The sequence below is a fragment of the Coturnix japonica genome, chromosome 6, assembly GCF_054131305.1.
Source record: "Coturnix japonica strain WE chromosome 6, WE-NBRP24, whole genome shotgun sequence".
NCBI lineage: Eukaryota > Metazoa > Chordata > Aves > Galliformes > Phasianidae > Coturnix > Coturnix japonica.
The window spans coordinates 704,159-722,097 of NC_140668.1; the positions used below are offsets into that span (position 1 = coordinate 704,159).

Here is a 17,939-nt window from a genome sequence, read left to right on the forward strand (position 1 = left end):
GGGGGTCAGGATGTGGGGGGGAGCCCCACTAAGGCCTACAAGAGGGTTTTAATGGGGTATGGGGCACTGGGAGTCCTTTGGGATAGGGGCTGGGTTAGGAAGGGGGTCAGGATGTGGGGGGGAGCCCCACTAAGGCCTACAAGAGGGTATTCATAGGTATGGGGCACTGGGGGTCCTTTGGGATATGGGCTGGGTTAGGAAGGGGGTCCTTTAGGATAGGGGTTGGGGGGAGGTGGGGGGGTTGGGGGGGACTGGGGGTCCTTTGGGATAGGGGTTGGGGGGACTGGGGGTCCTTTGGGATAGGGGTTGGGGGGGCTTATCCACCCTGTAGGTGTATGGGGACAAGGGCAGTAGGTGATGCAGGACACAGAGGTTGTGCCAGCATTGGGATATAGGGACAGGGGTTGTCCTTGCTGTCCCTATATAGGGCTGGGGGGGCTCTACGTCCCACCCACCCCTTCCATTAGGGCCCCAACCCCCCCCATCCATCTCCATTACCTCTTAATGTGCAGCTTTGGAACAAACTTCTCTTCTGTCTCGTGGTCAGGGGGGTTTGCACGTCTTCTCCTGCACAAAGAAGGCAGCAAAGGCATCGATCTGATACCAAAACCCCATAATAAACCCTAAAATCAGGTTACCCCAAGGCCAGGAATTAGGGGAGGGGGGGGGATATGGGATGGAGCCCCAGCAGGCAGGAATAGAGCAGTGATAAGGGGTGCAAGGAGGAACGTGGCCATGGGGATATGGGGGCTGGGTTATGGGGGGGGGTGTTATGGGATTTGGGATATGGGGCTCGGGTTATGGGGCTGGGGGTATGGGGTTATGGGGGGTGGGGGATACGTGGGAGGGGGGGGATATGGGGGTCGGCTTATGGGGTTGGGGATAGGGGGTTGGGTTATGGGGGGGGGATATGGGGGTGGGGGTATAGGGGGGGATATGGGGAGGGATATGGGGTTATGGGGGGATATGGGGTTATGGGGGGTTGGGTTATGGGGGGGGGATATGGGGTGGAGGTATGGGGGGGGATATGGGGAGGGATATGGGGTTATGGGGGGATATGGGGTTATGGGGGGATATGGGGTTATGGGGGGATATGGGGTTATGGGGGGATATGGGGTTATGGGGGGATATGGGGTGGGGATATGGGGGGGATATAGGGGGGAATATGGGGGGATATGGGGTTATGGGGGAATGGGAGGGGAATATGGGAGGAGTATGGGAGTGGGTTATGGGGGCTGGGGATATGGAGGGTGGGACATGGGGGGGGACATGGGGGGTGGGAATATGGGGTTGGGATATGGGAGTGGGGGACATGGGGGGGGACATGGGAGGTGGAGATATGGGGCCGGGATATGGGGGGGGGGGGGATATGGAGGGGGTTATGGGGTGGGGCTATGGGGGGGTGGGGATAGGGGGCTGGGTTATGGGGTTGGAATATGGGGGGGGATGAGGGGGGAGATGGGGGTGGGGACATGGGTTGGAGATATGGGGGGTGGGGCTATGGGGGGGTGGGATATGGAGGGGGTTATGGGGGGGTGGGCTATGGGAGGTAGGGATATGGGGTTGGCTTATGGGGTTGGGGATATGGGGTCGGGATATGGAGGCGGGACTATGGGGGGGGGATATGGGGGGGGTTGGGATAAGGGGCTGGGTTATGGGGTTGGGGATATGGCGGTGGGGTATGGGGTTATGGGGGGTGGGGGATACGGGGGTGGGCAATACGTGGGGGGGGGATACAGGGGTTGGCTTATGGGGTTGAGGATAGGGGGTTGGCTTATGGGGGGGGGATATGGGGGGTGGGATATGGGGGTGAGGGTATGGGGGGGGATATGGGGTTATGGGGGGATACGGGGTTATGGGGGGATACGGGGTTATGGGGGGATGAGGGGTGGGGATATGGGGGTGGGGGTATGGGGTGGGATATGGGGGGGGATATGGGCTTATGGGGGAATAGGAGAGTGGGGATATGGGGGGGGATATGGGGGGGGACATGGGAGGTGGGGATATGGGGTCGGGATATGGGGGGGGATATGGAGGGGGTTATAGGGTGGGGAGCTATGGGGGGGGATATGGAGGGGGGGTGGGGAGCTATGGGGGGGGATATGGAGGGGGGGTGGGGATAGGGGGCTGGGTTATGGGGTTGGGGACATGGGGGGGGGATCGGGGGGGGTGGTATGGGGGGTTGGGATATGGGAGTGGGTTATGGGGGGTGGGGATATGGGGCCGGGATATGGAGGGGGGTATGGGGGGGTGGGCTATGGGGGGGTTGGGGATATGGGGATACGGGGTGGGGATAGAGGGGGGGGTGGGGATGGGGGGATGGGTTATGGGGTTGGGTTATGGGGGGTGGGGATACGGGGGGGGGATATGGGGATACAGGGTGGGGATAGAGGGGGGCTGGGTTATGGGGTTGGGATATGGGGGCTGGGTTATGGGGCTGGGGCTATAGGGTTCCTATCTGCACACTCACCTCCTGGAGCCCGTAGCAGCGGGTTGTGGTGCAGCAGGTTGTGGTGCAGCGTTACCTGCAGAGGATGAAGGCAGCACTCAGAGCCCACCCTCATCCTCCTCACAAAGAACAAAGACCCCCCCCCAAATCACCCCCCCCCCCCCCAATACTCACCCAGCTCCATATTGGGGGGCTCAGACACTTGAGGTTCAAGGCAGGGGGGGGACAGGTCGGACCCATCGGTTCCTAATGGTTCGACCCCCATCTCAACATCTCGGGGGGGGGCGGGGGGGTCCAGGGCTTCGTTCTCCTGAGGTTGGGTTGATCCGGGGGGCGGCAAAAGGGGGCGGGGGGCACAGAGACCACGGCTGATAACGGCGGGGGTGAGGGGACCCTGAGAGACAATAAAGGGGGTATTGTTATAGGGGGGTATTGTTATAAGGGGGGGGGGGGTATTGTTAGATGGGGGGGTATTGTTATGGGGGGGGTATTGTTATAAGGGGGGGGGTATTGTTATAAGGGGGGGGTATTGTTATAAGGGGGGGATTGTTAGATGGGGGGTATTGTTATAAGGGGGGGGTATTGTTAGATGGGGGGTATTGTTATAAGGGGGGTATTGTTAGATGGGGGGTATTGTTATAATGGGGGGTATTGTTATAAGGGGGGGTATTGTTAGATGGGGTGTATTGTTATAAGGGGGTATTGTTATAATGGGGGGGGTATTGTTATAATGGGGGGGTATTGTTAGAGGGGGGGTATTGTTAGAGGGGGGGTATTGTTATAAGGGGGGTATTGTTAGATGGGGGGTATTGTTAGATGGGGGGTATTGTTAGATGGGGGGTATTGTTATAAAGGGGGTATTGTTAGATGGGGGATATTGTTATAAGGGGGGGATTGTTATAAAGGGGGGTATTGTTAGATGGGGGGTATTGTTATAATGGGGGGTATTGTTATAATGGGGGGTATTGTTATAAGGGGGGGTATTGTTATAAGGGGGGGTATTGTTATAAGGGGGGGTATTGTTATAATGGGGGTATTGTTATAAGGGGGGTATTGTTATAAGGGGGGGTATTGTTATAATGGGGGGGTATTGTTAGATGGGGGGGGATAAAGGAAGAACAATGAGGAAATGGGGGGGAGGGATGAGAAAGGGGTGAAGTAAGGGGGAAAATCAGAGTAATAGGAATTAGAGGGAGGGGAAGGGGGTGATAGGGTAATAGGAATTAAAGGGGGGAATAGGGGGGGATAGGGTAATAGGAATTAAAGGGGGGGGGGTATAGGGTGACAGCAATTAATGGGGGGGGTGATAGGGTAATAGGAATTAATGGGGGGGGGAATAGGGTAATAGGAATTAAAGGGGAGGGACAGCGGGGAGTATAGGGTGATAAGATTTAATGGGGGGTGATAGGGTAATAGGAATTAAAGGGGGATAGGGGGAAAAAGTAATAGGAATTAAAGGGGGGATAGGGTAATAGGAATTAAAGGGGGGGGATAGGGGGGATAGGGTAATAGGAATTAATGGGGGGGTATAGGGGGACTATAGGGTGATAGAAATTAATGGGGGGGGATAAGGTAATAGGAATGAATGGGAGGGTATAGGGTAATGGGAATTAAAGGGGAGGGAAAGGGGGGGGGATAGGGTGATAGGAATTAATCGGGGGGGGGGGATAGGGTAATAGGAATTAAAGGGGGGGTATAGGGCAATAGGAATTAATGGGGGCGGCTATAGGGTAACAGGAATTAAAGGGGGGGTATAGGGCAATAGGAATTAATGGGGGGATAGGGGGGAGTAGGGTAATAGGAATTAAAGGGGGGATAGGGGCGAATAGAGTGATAGGAATTAATGGGGGGTGATGGGGTAATAGGAATTAAAGGGGGGGGGATAGGGAGCAATAGAGGGAGCAATAGAGGGGGCAAATGGGAAGGAATAATAATAGAGAACAGCAGGGAAATGGGAGGAATAAAGAGGCCAAACAAAAGGGGCCTGGAAGAGCCAAGAGAAACAAAGGGAAAATAAAAGTAATGCCTCCTATTTATCCCCATGGCAATGGCAGGGGATACAAAGCACACAATGGCACCGCTGGATGGAGCAGGAGCTGGGCTATAAAACCAAAGGGGTCCCCACCGTGTCCGGGCATTCACTCCTTGTTATTCCAGCTGTACAGGGTCGTCCCGATCGCGGTTTATCCTTCACGTCCTTATCGCCGCTATTAAATCTCACCACCCACCTCCGCACCGTGCTGACATCCACCGTCAGCTCCCCATAGACGTTAACGAGGCGCCTATAGATGTCAATGGGGGCCACTCGTTCCGCGTGGAGGAATTCGATCACGCACCTTTGCTTTAATCTGGTTTCGGTGCCTGACGCCATTGTGGGCCCCGATGTCCCTCTGCTGCCATCTGTCGTATGGAGGCGACGTGGCAAGGAGGGGATGGGGGACAATGAAGATGATAGCCCCCCCCCCACATATAATGGGAGGAAATAGGAGGCATTACTTTCAGAGCAGGGGATTGAAATAGGAGGCATTACTTTCAGAGCAGCCACAGGGTATGGATGTGATTCATCCAGCCCCATATCCCCCTCCTACACAATGGGGGGAAATAGGAGGCATTACTTTCAGAGCAGCAGATGGAAATAGGAGGCATTACTTTCAGAGCAGTCATGGGGTATGGTTAAGATCCATCCAGCCCCATGCACTGTGGGTCAATGGGAGGAAATAGGAGGCATTATATACCCCTCCCACACAATGGGAGGAAATAGGAGGCATTACTTTCAGAGCAGCAGATGGAAATAGGAGGCATTAATTTCAGAGCAGCCATGGGTTATGGATGTGATTCATCCAGCCCCATATCCCCCTCCTGCACAATGGGAGGAAATAGGAGGCATTACTTTCAGAGCAGAGGATTGAAATAGGAGGCATTACTTTCAGAGCAGCGGATGGAAACAGAAGACATTACTTTCAGAGCAGCCCTGGGTATAAGACCCATCCAGCCCCCCACACTGTGGGTCAATGGGAGGAAATAGGAAGCATTATATTCCCCTCCCACACAATGGGAGGAAATAGGAGGCATTACTTTCAGAGCAGCGGATGGAAATAGGAGGCATTACTTTCAGAGCAGAGGATGAAAATAGGAGGCATTACTTTCAGAGCAGCAGATGGAAATAGGAGGCATTACTTTCAGAGCAGCGGATTGAAATAGGAGGCATTACTTTCAGAGCAGTCACAGGGTATGGATGTGATTCATCCAGCCCCACACACTGTGGGTCAATGGGAGGAAATAGGAGGCATTACTTTCAGAGCAGCGGATGGAAATAGGAGGCATTACTTTCAGAGCAGCCCTGGGGTATGGCTGAGATCCATCCAGCCCCACACACTGTGGGTCAATGGGAGGAAATAGGAGGCATTACTTTCAGAGCAGTGGCTAAGATCCATCCAGCCCTTTGGATGGTGATGGTGGAGGCGATGGAGCCCCGTTATCCGTCCCATGGAGACGATGGAGTCATTATCCATCCCATGGAGATGATGGAGCCCCATTATCCATCCCATGGAGGCGATGGAGCCCTGTTATCCATCCCATGGAGGCGATGGAGCCCTGTCATCCATCCCATAGAGATGATGGAGCCCTGTTATCCACCCCATGGAGGCGATGGAGCCCCGTTATCCGTCCCGTAGAGATGATGGAGCCCCATTATCCACCCCATGGAGGCGATGAAGCCGCTACCCATCCCATAGAGGTGATGGAGCTATTATCCATCCCATGGAGGCGATGGAGCCCCGTTATCCATCCCACGGAGGCGATGGAGCCCCGTCATCCACCCCATGGAGGCGATGGAGCCCTGTCATCCATCCCATAGAGATGATGGAGCCCCGTCATCCACCCCATGGAGGTGATGAAGCCGTTATCCATCCCATGGAGGCGATGGAGCCCTGTCATCCATCCCATAGAGATGATGGAGCCCCATCATCCATCCCATGGAAATGATGGAGCCCCGTTATCCATCCCATAGAGATGATGGAGCCCCGTTATCCATCCCATGGAGGTGCTGGAGCCCCGTTATCCTTCCCATGGAGGCGATGGAGCATCTCACGTAGGTCCATGGGGCATCTCGTGTGGCCTTGAGGGGCATCTTGCCTGGCTCTGTGAGGCATCCTGTGTGTGTCTATGGGGCATCTTGCCTGGCTCCGTGGGGCATCTCATGTGGCTATGGGGCATCTTGTGGCCCCATAGGGCATCTTGCCTGGCCTTAGGGGGCATCCAGTGTGGGGTCTGTAGGGCATCTCGCCTGGTTCCATGGGGCATCCAGTGTGGCTCTATAGGGCATCTCACCTGGCTCCATAGGGCATCTTGCCTGGCTCTATGGGGCATCTCGTGTGGCTCCATAGGGCATCTTGCCAGGCTTCGTAGGGAATCCTGTATGGCTCCATAGGGCATCCTGTGTGGCTCTATGGGGCATCTTGCCTGGCTCCATAGGGCATCCCACCTGGCTCCATGGGGCATCCTGCATGGCTCCATTGGGCATCCTATGTGGCTCTATAGGGCATCCAGTCTGGCTTTGGGGGGCATTTCACCTGGATCTGTGGGGCATCTTGCCTGGCCTTGGGGGGCATCCAGTGTGGCTCCATAGGGCATCTCACCTGGCTCCATAGGGCATCCTGTGTGGCTCTATGGGGTATCTTGCCTGGCTCTGTGGGGCATCTTGCCTGGCCTTGTGGGGCATCCAGTGTGGCTCACCCGTCCTATACCCACACCTGATTAAATACCTCCCTTCCTTTGTCCCCATCAGATGCACTACAGCATGGCACTGCATTGCATTGCAAAAGGGCTTGGGTTGCACGGCATTGCATTATACTGCATGGCATGGCATTGCAAAAGGGCTTGGGTTGCATTGCACTGCATTGCATTGCACAGCATAGAATTGCAAAAGGGCTTGGGTTGCATTACATGGCCTTGCACTGTATTGCACTGCAAAAGGGCTTGGGTTGCATTGGGTTGTTTCGGGTTGCATGGCATTGCAAAAGGGCTTGGGTTGCATTGCATTGCATTGCATTGCATTGCATTGCAAAAGGGCCTGGGCTGCATTGCATTGCATTGCATTGCATTGCAAAAGGGCCTGGGTTGCATTGCATTGCATTGCATGGATAAATGGCCTGGGTTCCTTGCCTTGTATTGCATTGCAAAAGGGCTTTGGATGCATTGGGTTGCATTGCGTTGCATTGCATGGCAAAAGGGCTTGCATTGCATTGCATTGAAAGCAACGGAACAAAACAGAACAAAATAGGAGGCAGAACTTTCAGAGCAGCCATACGAAGAGCAGGACCCCCCCACACATCAAAAATAACCCCCCCCACATTAAAACAAACCCCCCCCCCCCCCCCCATGGTACCTGCGAGGAGCCCGAGGTGGGGCTGGCAGATGGAGGCTGAGGGCTGAGGGCTGGGGGGAGGAGGCCGTTCTGTGATATAATGGTGCCTATGGGGGAGATGGGGGGTTATAATGGGGGGGGTTGTAAAGGGGGGGGGGGTATAATGGGGGGGGGTTATAATGGGGGGGGGTTGTAATGGGGGGGGGTTGTTATAATGGGGGGGGGTTGTTATAATGGGGGGGGTTATAATGGGGGGGATATAAAGGGGGGGACACACTAAGGGGGGGGGATATTAAAGGGGGGGGAATATAAAGGGGGGAGATAAGGAGGAAGATATAAAGGGGAAGATTAAAGGGGGAGGATATAAAGGGGGGGGGGATTAAAAAGGGGGGGGATATTAAAGGGGGGGGATATAAAAGGGGGGAGATATAAAAGGGGGGGGATATAAAGGGGGGGATATAAAAGGGGGGGGATAAAAAGGGGGGGATATAAAAGGGGGGGATATAAAAGGGGGGGGAAATAAAGGGGAGGGGATATAAAGGGGGGGGGATATAAAGGGGGGGAATATAAAGGGGGGGAATATAAAGGGGGGGGATATAAAAGGGGGGGATATAAAAGGGTGGGGATATAAAAGGGGGGGGTATAAAAGGGGGGGGTATAAAAGGGGGGGGATATAAAAGGGGGGGTATAAAAGGGGGGGTATAAAAGGGGGGGGTTATAAAAGGGGGGGGTATAAAAGGGGGGGGATATAAAAGAGGGGGATATAAAAGGGGGGGGATATAAAAGGGGGGGGTATAAAATGGGGGGGTATAAAATGGGGGGGAGATAAAAGGGGGGGAGATAAAAGGGGGGGAGATAAAAGGGGGGGAGATAAAAGGGGGGGAGATAAAAGGGGGGGATATAAAAGGGGGGGATATAAAAGGGGGGGATATAAAAGGGGGGGATATAAAAGGGGGGGGATATAAAAGGGGGGGGATATAAAAGGGGGGGATATAAAGGGGGGGGATATAAAGGGGGGGGTATAAAAGGGGGGGGTATAAAAGGGGGGGGTATAAAAGGGGGGGATATAAAAGGGGGGGATATAAAAGGGGGGGATATAAAAGGGGGGGATATAAAAGGGGGGGGATATAAAAGGGGGGGGGATATAAAAGGGGAGGGGATATAAAAGGGGGGGGGATATAAAAGGGGGGGGATATAAAAGGGGGGGGGATATAAAAGGGGGGGATATAAAAGGGGGGGATATAAAAGGGGGGGATATAAAAGGGGGGGATATAAAAGGGGGGGGGTATAAAAGGGGGGTACCCAGGGTTAACCCCCCCCAGTCCCCTTTATTATGGTCTCACCGAAGCTCTCAGCGCTCTTGGTCCAGGCGTTAAGGTCCCATTGGAACTTCATGTCGCTCTGCGGTTCCACAGGGTCCACGATCATCTTCAGGGCACGTTGGAGCTGAAAGTGGATCTGGGGGGGGGGCACAAAAAGGGGGTAAACATTAACCCTATAGTATAGGGGAGATACCCCATTAACCCTATAGTATAGGGGGGATACCCCATTAACCCTTATAGTATAGAGGGATACCCCATTACCCCTTATAGCATAGGGGGGATACCCCATTAACCCTATAGTATAGGGGGATACCCCATTAACCCTATAGTATAGGGGGGATACCCCATTAACCCTTATAGCATAGGGGGGATACCCCATTAACCCTTATAGCATAGGGGGGATACCCCATTAACCCTTATAGCATAGGGGGGGATACCCCATTAACCCTTATAGCATAGGGGGGATACCCCATTAACCCTTATCGCATAGGGGGGATACCCCATTAACCCTTATAGCATAGGGGGGATACCCCATTAACCCTTATAGCATAGGGGATACCCCATTAACCCTTATAGCATAGAGGGGATACCCCATTAACCCTTATAGCATAGGGGGAAACCCCATTACCCCTTATAGTATAGGGGGGATGGATACCCCCATTACCCCTTATAGTATAGGGGGGATGGATACCCCCATTACCCCTTATAGTATAGGGGGGATGGATACCCCCATCACCCCTTATAGCATAGGGGGGATGGATACCCCCATTACACCCCCTTACAGCACAGAGGGGACGCTTTACACCCCCCTACGACCCCACCCCATAGCACAGGGTCCATCAGCCCCCCACCATCTTCTTGGACAGCAGCAGGGCTGTGCTGTTATCGCTGTCCAGAGCCCACGCCGTGAATCGCAGCACGTGCTCCTGGTGCTTCTGCAGTTTGGTCATGGCCCAACGCTGCCTCTCCAGCTTCTCCTGCTGCCCGTCCGTCACCTTCTGCCAGGAGGAGAACAGCGCTGTTACCTTATGGGGGGGGGTTTATGGCCCCAGAGCTGACCCTACAGGCTCATCAATTGTGATAAGTCCTGATCTATGGGGTGGTTGCCATATGAGGTGATGGGGGGGCTGGGGGGGCTGGAGGGGTCTTGGGGGAGTTGGAAGGGGGGTGAAGGGGGGTTGGAAGGGGTGGAGAGGGGGACTGGAGGGGGAGAGGGGTGTTGGATGGGAATGAGGAGGGTTGGAGGGTTTGGGAGGGGCTGGAAGGGGGAGAGGGGGGTTAGAGGGGGATGAAGGGCGGTTGGAGGGGGGTAAGAAGGGTTGAAGGAGGGTGGGAGGGAGCTGAGGGGGTTCAGAAGGGTATTTGGAAGGGGGTGAAGGGGGGCTGAAGGGGGGTGAGGGGGGTTGGAGGGGGAGTGGGGGGCTGGAAGGGGGAGAGGGGGGATGAGGGGGGGCTGGATGGGAGTGAAGGGGGATGGAGGGTGGTTGGAGGGGACTGAGGGGGGTTCGAAGGAGGTTTTGGAGGGGGTGGGAGGGAACTGAGGGGGGCTGAGGGGGGCTGGAGGGGTGTGAAGGGGGGTTGGAAGGGCGGCTGGAAGGGGTTTGGATGGTGGTGGAAGGGGGAGAAGGAGGGGATGGAAGGGGGGGATGGAGGGGGGTGAAGGGGCTGAGAATGGTTGGAGGGGGCTGAGGGGTTTGGAGGGGGGATAGGAGGGGGGTGATGAGGGGCTGGAGGGGTTTGAAAGGGGTGAAGTGGGATGGGATGGGGGTTGGAGGGGGGGTTGAGGGGGTGAAGAGAGGTTGGAGGGGGCTGAAGGGGCTGAGGAGGGTTAGAGGGGGATGAAGAGGGGCTGAAGGGAGATGGGAGGGGGGCTGGAGGGGGCTAGAGGGGATGAGGGGGGCCAGAGGGGGAATGAGGGGGGTTGGAGGGTTTGGGAGGGGCTGGAAGGGGGAGAGGGGGGTTAGAGGGGGATGAAGGGCGGTTGGAGGGGGGTAAGAAGGGTTGAAGGAGGGTGGGAGGGGGCTGAGGGGGGCTGGAGGGGGTTCAGAAGGGTATTTGGAAGGGGGTAAAGGGGGGATGAAGGGGGGTGAGGGGGGTTGGAGGGGGAGTGGGGGGCTGGAAGGGGGAGAGGGGGGATGATGGGGGGCTGGATGGGGGTGAAGGGGGTTGGAGAGTGGTCGGAGGGGGATGAGGGGGGTTGGAAGGGGGTTTTGGAGGGGGTGGGAGGGAACTGAGGAGGCTGAGGGGGGCTGGAGGGGTGTGAAGGGGGGTTGGAAGGGCGGCTGGAGGGGACTTGGATGGTGGTGGAAGGGGGAGAAGGAGGGGATGGAAGGGGGGGATGGAGGGGGGCAGAGGGGGGTTGGAAGGGGGTGAAGGGGCTGAGGGGGGTTGGAGGGGGGATAGGAGGGGGGTGATGAGGGGCTGGAGGGGGGTTGGTGAGGATGAAGTGGGATGGGATGGGGGTTGGAGGGGGGGCTGAGGGGGTGAAGAAAGGTTGGAGGGGGGTGAAGGGGCTGAGGGGGGTTAGAGGGGGATGAAGAGGGGCTGAAGGGAGATAGGAGGGGGGCTGGAGAGGGGTGATGGGGGGGCTGAGAGGATTGGAGGGGTCTTGGGGGAGTTGGAAGGGGGGTGAAGGGGGGTTGGAAGGGGTGGAGAGGGGGACTGGAGGGGGAGAGGGGTGTTGGATGGGAATGAGGGGGGTTGGAGGGTTTGGGAGGGGCTGGAAGGGGGAGAGGGGGGTTAGAGGGGGATGAAGGGCGGTTGGAGGGGGGTAAGAGGGGAGCTGGAGGGGGGTTGGAAAGGGGAGGGGGTTGGAAGGGTTGAAGGAGGGTGGGAGGGGGCTGAGGGGGGCTGGAGGGGTGTGAAGGGGGTTGGAAGGGCGGCTGGAGGGGGTTTGGATGGTGGTGGAAGGGGGATTGGAGGGGATGAAGTGGGATGGGATGGGGGTTGGAGGGGGGGCTGAGGGGGTGAAGAGAGGTTGGAGGGGGGTGAAGGGGCTGAGGGGGGTTGGAGGGGGATGAAGAGGGGCTGAAGGGAGATGGGAGGGGGGCTGGAGGGGGGTGAAGGGGATGAGGGGGGCCAGAGGGGGAATGAGGGGGGTTGGAGGGTTTGGGAGGGGCTGGAAGGGGGAGAGGGGGGTTAGAGGGGGATGAAGGGCGGTTGGAGGGGGGTAAGAAGGGTTGAAGGAGGGTGGGAGGAGGCTGAGGGGGTTCAGAAGAGTATTTGGAAGGGGCTGAAGGGGGGTGAGGGGGGTTAGAGGGGGAGTGGGGGGCTGGAAGGGGGAGAGGGGGGATGAGGGGGGGCTGGATGGGGGTGAAGGGGGTTGGAGGGTGGTTGGAGGGGGCTGAGGGGGGTTGGAAGGAGGTTTTGGAGGGGGTGGGAGGGAACTGAGGAGGCTGAGGGGGGCTGGAGGGGTGTGAAGGGGGGTTGGAAGGGCGGCAGGAGGGGGCTCGGATGGTGGTGGAAGGGGGAGAAGGTGGGGATGGAAGGGGGGGATGGAGGGGGGCAGAGGGGGGTTGGAAGGGGGTGAAGGGGCTGAGGGGTTTGGAGGGGGGATAGGAGGGGGGTGATGAGGGGCTGGAGGGGGGTTGGAGGGGGTGAAGTGGGATGGGATGGGGGTTGGAGGAGGGGCTGAGGGGGTGAAGAGAGGTTGGAGGGGGGTGAAGGGGCTGAGGGGGGTTAGAGGGGGATGAAGAGGGGCTGAAGGGAGATGGGAGGGGGGCTGGAGGAAGGTGATGGGGGGGCTGGGGGGGTTGGAGGGGTCTTGGGGGAGTTGGAAGGGGGGTGAAGGGGCGTTGGAAGGGGTGGAGAGGGGGACTGGAGGGGGAGAGGGGTGTTAGATAGGAATGAGGAGGGTTGGAGGGTTTGGGAGGGGCTGGAAGGGGGAGAGGGGGGTGAGAGGGGGATGAAGGGCGGTTGGAGGGGGGTAAGAAGGGTTGAAGGAGGGTGGGAGGGGGCTGAGGGGGGCTGGAGGGGGTTCAGAAGGGTATTTGGAAGGGGGTGAAGGGGGATGAAGGGGGGTGAGGGGGGTTAGAGGGGGAGTGGGGGGCTGGAAGGGGGAGAGGGGGGATGATGGGGGGCTGGATGGGGGTGAAGGGGGTTGGAGGGTGGTCGGAGGGGGCTGAGGGGGGTTGGAAGGAGGTTTTGGAGGAGGTGGGAGGGAACTGAGGAGGCTGAGGGGGGCTGGAGGGGTGTGAAGGGGGGTTGGAAGGGCAGTTGGAGGGGGCTTGGATGGTGGTGGAAGGGGGAGAAGGAGGGGATGGAAGGGGGGGATGGAGGGGGGCAGAGGGGGGTTGGAAGGGGGTGAAGGGGCTGAGAGGGGTTGGAGGGGGCTGAGGGGTTTGGAGGGGGGATAGGAGGGGGGTGATGAGGGGCTGGAGGGGGGTTGAAGGGGATGAAGTGGGATGGGGATTGGAGGGGGGGCTGAGGGGGTGAAGAGAGGTTGGAGGGGGGTGAAGGGGCTGAGGGGGGTTAGAGGGGGATGAAGAGGGGTTGAAGGGAGATGGGAGGGGGGCTGGAGGGGATGAGGGGGCCCAGAGGGGGAATGAGGGGGGTTGGAGGGTTTGGGAGGGGCTGGAAGGGGGAGAGGGGGGTTACAGGGGGATGAAGGGCGGTTGGAGGGGGGTAAGAAGGGTTGAAGGAGGATGGGAGGGGGCTGAGGGGGGCTGGAGGGGGTTCAGAAGGGTATTTGGAAGGGGGTGAAGGGGGGATGAAGGGGGTGAGGGGGGTTGGAGGGGGAGTGGGGGGCTGGAAGGGGGAGAGGGGGGATGAGGGGGGGCTGGATGGGGGTGAAGGGGGTTGGAGGGTGGTCGGAGGGGGATGAGGGGGGTTGGAAGGAGGTTTTGGAGGGGGTGGGAGGGAACTGAGGAGGCTGAGGGGGGCTGGAGGGGTGTGAAGGGGGGTTGGAAGGGGGGGAGGGGGGTTGGAAGGGCGGCTGGAGGGGGTTTGGATGGTGGTGGAAGGGGGAGAAGGAGGGGATGGAAGGGGGGGATGGAGGGGGGCAGAGGGGGATTGGAAGGGGTGAAGGGGCTGAGCGGGGTTGGAGGGGGGATAGGAGGGGAGTGATGAGGGGCTGGAGGGGATGAAGTGGGATGGGATGGGGGTCGGAGGGGGGGCTGAGGGGGTGAAGAGAGGTTGGAGGGGGGTGAAGGGGCTGAGGGGGGTTAGAGGGGGATGAAGAGGGGCTGAAGGGAGATGGGAGGGGGGCTGGAGGGGGGTGAAGGGGATGAGGGGGGCCAGAGGGGGAATGAGGGGGGTTGAAGGGTTTGGGAGGGGCTGGAAGGGGGAGAGGGGGGTTAGAGGGGGATGAAGGGCGGTTGGAGGGGGGTAAGAAGGGTTGAAGGAGGGTGGGAGGGGGCTGAGGGGGGCTGGAGGGGGTTCAGAAGGGTATTTGGAAGGGGGTGAAGGGGGGCTGAAGGGGGGTGAGGGGGGTTGGAGGGGGAGTGTGGGGCTGGAAGGGGGAGAGGGGGATGAGGGGGAGCTGGATGGGAGTGAAGGGGGTTGGAGGGTGGTCGGAGGGGATGAGGGGGGTTGGAAGGAGGTTTTGGAGGGGGTGGGAGGGAACTGAGGGGGGCTGGAGGGGCATGAAGGGGGTTGGGGGGGTGAGGGGGAGGCTGGAGGGGGGGAGTGAGGGAGGAGAGGGGGGCTGGGGGGGCTAGGGGCTAAATGGGGCTTAGGGAGGGCTGGAAGGGGGTGAAGAGGGGTTGGGGGACTGGAGGGGGCAGAGGGGGGCTGGAAGGGTGTGAAAAGGGTTTGGAGTGGGGAGAGGGGGCTTGGATGGGGGTCAGAGCGGGATGAAGGGGGACTGGAGAGGGTTGGAGGGGGTGGAGAGGGGGGTTGGAAGGGGGTTTTGATGGGGGTGAGGAATGAGGGGGGCTGGAGGGTTTGGGAGGGGCTGGAGGGGGGGGAGGGGGGTTAGAGGGGGGTAAGAGGGATTGGAAGGGGGTAAGAGGGGAACTGGAGGGGGGTTGGAAAGGGGTTTTGGAGGGGGTGGGAGGGAGCTGAGGGGGACTGGAGGGGGGTGAGGGGGCTTGGATGGTGGTGGAAGGGGGAGAAGAGGGGTGGAAGGGAGGATGGAAGGGGGAGGATGGAAAGGGGGGGAGTGGAAGGGGAGAGGGGGGGATGGAGGGGGGCAGAGAGGGGGGTTGGAAGGGGGTTTGTAGGGGGCTGAAGGGGCTGAGGGGGTCGAAGGGGGTGGAGACGGGGGTGATGGGGGAGAGGGGGGTGAAGGGGGCTGAGGGGGATGAGAGAGGTTGGAGGGGGAGTGAGGGGGCGGGAGGGAGCTGAGGGGGGCTGGAGGGATGTTGGAGGGGGATGAAGGGGCTGAGGGGGGGTTGGAGGTGGGTAGGAGGGGGGTCAGAGGGGCTGAGGGGGGCGTTGTAAGGAGGAGAGGGGGCTGGAGGGGGGTGAAGGGGGGAAGGAGGTGGGCTGGAGGGGGGTGAGGGGGTTTGGAAGGGGGGGGTGAAGGGGCTGAAGGGGGTTGGAGAGTTTGGGAAGGGCTGGAAGGGGGAGAGGAGGGTTAGAGGGGTTGAATGGGGGTGGGAGGGGGCTGAGGGGAGGGGCAAGATGGGGGGTGGAGGGGGGGAGAAGGTGGGCGGGGGGTGGGAAGGGGGGTTTGAGGATGGAGAAGGGAAGCAGAGCGTTACCTGGGCGTCGCTCACCAGCACCCTGGCCCTCTTGTTGAGCTCCTTCATGATGTGCAATATGGCTGTTTTCACATCCACCTGCACCTGCTTCTGGATATCGGAGACCTGGCGGATGCTGATAAGAGATTTGGGGGGGGGGGAAAAAGAAGGGGTTAAAGGTGGGCAGTGTCACCATTGGGGGGCAAATATGTCCTCAAAGAAGGGGGGGGGGGGGGGGTTAAAGCCCCCCACTAACGGTAGGTGGAGGGTAAAGTCCCCCAATAGGGGTAGGGGGGGTTAAAAAAGCCCCCTTGGGGTAGGTGGGGGGGAAAAGACCCCCCTAGGGATAGGTGGGGGGGTAAGAGCCCCCCCATAGGGGTTGGTGGGGGCACAATCCCCCCCTAGAGGTAGGTGGGGGGGTAAGAGTCCCTCTAGAGGAAGGAGGGGGAGTAAAAGATCCCAACCCAGGGGTACGAAGGAGGGTAAAAGACCCCCCCTAAGGGTACGTGGGGTGGTAAGAGCCCCCCAAGGAGTAGGTGTGGGGGGAAAAGACCCCCTTAGAGGAAGGAGGGGGGGTAAAAGACCCCAACCCAGGGGTACAAAGGAGGGTAAAAGACCCCCCATAAGGGTACGTGGGGGGGGTAAGAGCCCCCCAAGGGGTAGGTGGGGGGAGGTAAGAGCCCACCCTAGGGGTAGGTGGGGGTGGAAAGCCCCCCCAGGCATAGGAAGGGGAGAAAAGCCCCCCCTAGGGGTAGGTGGGGGGTAAAAGCCTCCTAGGGGTAGGTGGGGGGGAAAAGATCGCCCTAGGGGAAGGAGGGGGGTTAAAAGCCCCCCCCAAGGGGTAGATGGGGGGGGGTAGGGGGAAGACCCCCCAAGGGGTAGGTTGTGGGGGGGTTAAAAGCCCCCCCTAGGGGTTGGTGAGGGCACAATCCCCCCCTAGAGGTAGGTGGGGGGGTAAAAGCCCCCCAAGGAGTAGGTGGGGGGGGAAAAGAACCCCCTAGTGGTAGGAGGGGGTGGTAAGAGCCCCCCTAGGGGTACGTGGGGGGGGGGTAAAAGCCCCCCCACAGGGGTTGGTTGGGGCACAATCCCCCCATAGGGGTAGGTGGGGGGGTAAGAGCCCCCCTAGAGATAGGAGGGGGGGTAAAAGACCCCCACCCAGGGGTACAAAGTAGGGTAAAAAACCCCCCTAGGAATACGTGGGGGGGGTAAGAGCCCCCCTAGGGTAGGGAGGTAATAGCACACCCTAGGGGTAGGTGGGGGGGTAAGAGCCTCCCCATAGGGTTTGATGGGGGCACAATCCCCCCCTAGAGGTAGGTGGGGGGGTAAGAGTCCCTCTAGAGGAAGAATGGGGGGTAAAAGACCCCAACCCAGGGGTACGAAGGAGGGTAAAAGACCCCCCTAGGGGTAGGTGGGGGGGGTAAAAGCCCACCCTAGGAGTAGGTTGGGGGGAAAGACCCCCCTAGGGGTAGGTGGGGGGGTAAGAGCCCCCCTAGAGGAAGGAGGGGGGGTAAAAGACCCCCCCCAGGGGTACGAGGGGAGGGTAAAAGACCCCACTAGGGGTAGGTTGGGGGGGTAAAAGCCCCCCCATAGGGGTTGGTTGGGGCACAATATCCCCCTAGGGGTAGATGGGGGGTAAAGGCCCCCCCAAGGAGTAGGTGGGGGGGAAAAGAACCCCCTAGTGGTAGGAGGGGGTGGTAAGAGCCCCCCTAGGGGTACGTGGGTGGGGGGTAAAAGCCCCCCACAGGGGTTGGTTGGGGCACAATCCCCCCCTAGAGGTAGGTGGGGGGGTAAGAGCCCCCCTAGGGAAGGAGGGGGGGGTAAAAGACCCCACCCAGGGGTACGAGGGAGGGTAAAAGACCCCACTAGGGGTAGGTTGGGGGGGTAAAAGCCCCCCCATAGGGGTTGGTTGGGGCACAATGCCCCCCTAGAGGTAGGTGGGGGGGTAAAAGCCCCCCCAAGGAGTAGGTGGGGGGGAAAAGAACCCCCTAGTGGTAGGAGGGGGTGGTAAGAGCCCCCCTAGGGGTAGGTGGGGGGGTAAGAGCCTCCCCATAGGGGTTGGTTGGGGCACAATCCCCCCCCTAGGGGTAGGTGGGGGGGGGTAAAAGCCCCCCATAGGGGTAGGGGGGGCACGTACCAGCTGCAGACTTCCTTTGTGGATTGCTGCAGGTTGGCGTGTTTGT

General features: G+C 59.2%; 1 protein-coding gene across 1 annotated transcript in view; it reads right to left on the bottom strand.

The window, feature by feature from the left end:
* TRIM28 (tripartite motif containing 28) overlaps positions 1–17,933 on the bottom strand; it is a 34,812-nt gene extending 16,879 nt beyond the window's left edge. Inside the window, exons 1-8 of the mRNA XM_085550641.1 lie at positions 17,894–17,933; positions 15,781–15,895; positions 9,988–10,134; positions 9,158–9,272; positions 7,836–7,921; positions 2,624–2,843; positions 2,471–2,525; positions 499–567 (exon numbers count right to left, since the gene is read on the bottom strand). Coding sequence (XP_085406767.1) covers positions 499–567; positions 2,471–2,525; positions 2,624–2,843; positions 7,836–7,921; positions 9,158–9,272; positions 9,988–10,134; positions 15,781–15,828 — 740 coding nt within the window. The 5' untranslated portion in view covers positions 15,829–15,895; positions 17,894–17,933. The remainder of the gene's footprint in view (positions 1–498; positions 568–2,470; positions 2,526–2,623; positions 2,844–7,835; positions 7,922–9,157; positions 9,273–9,987; positions 10,135–15,780; positions 15,896–17,893) is intronic.
* Between the last annotated feature and the right edge of the window lie 6 nt (positions 17,934–17,939).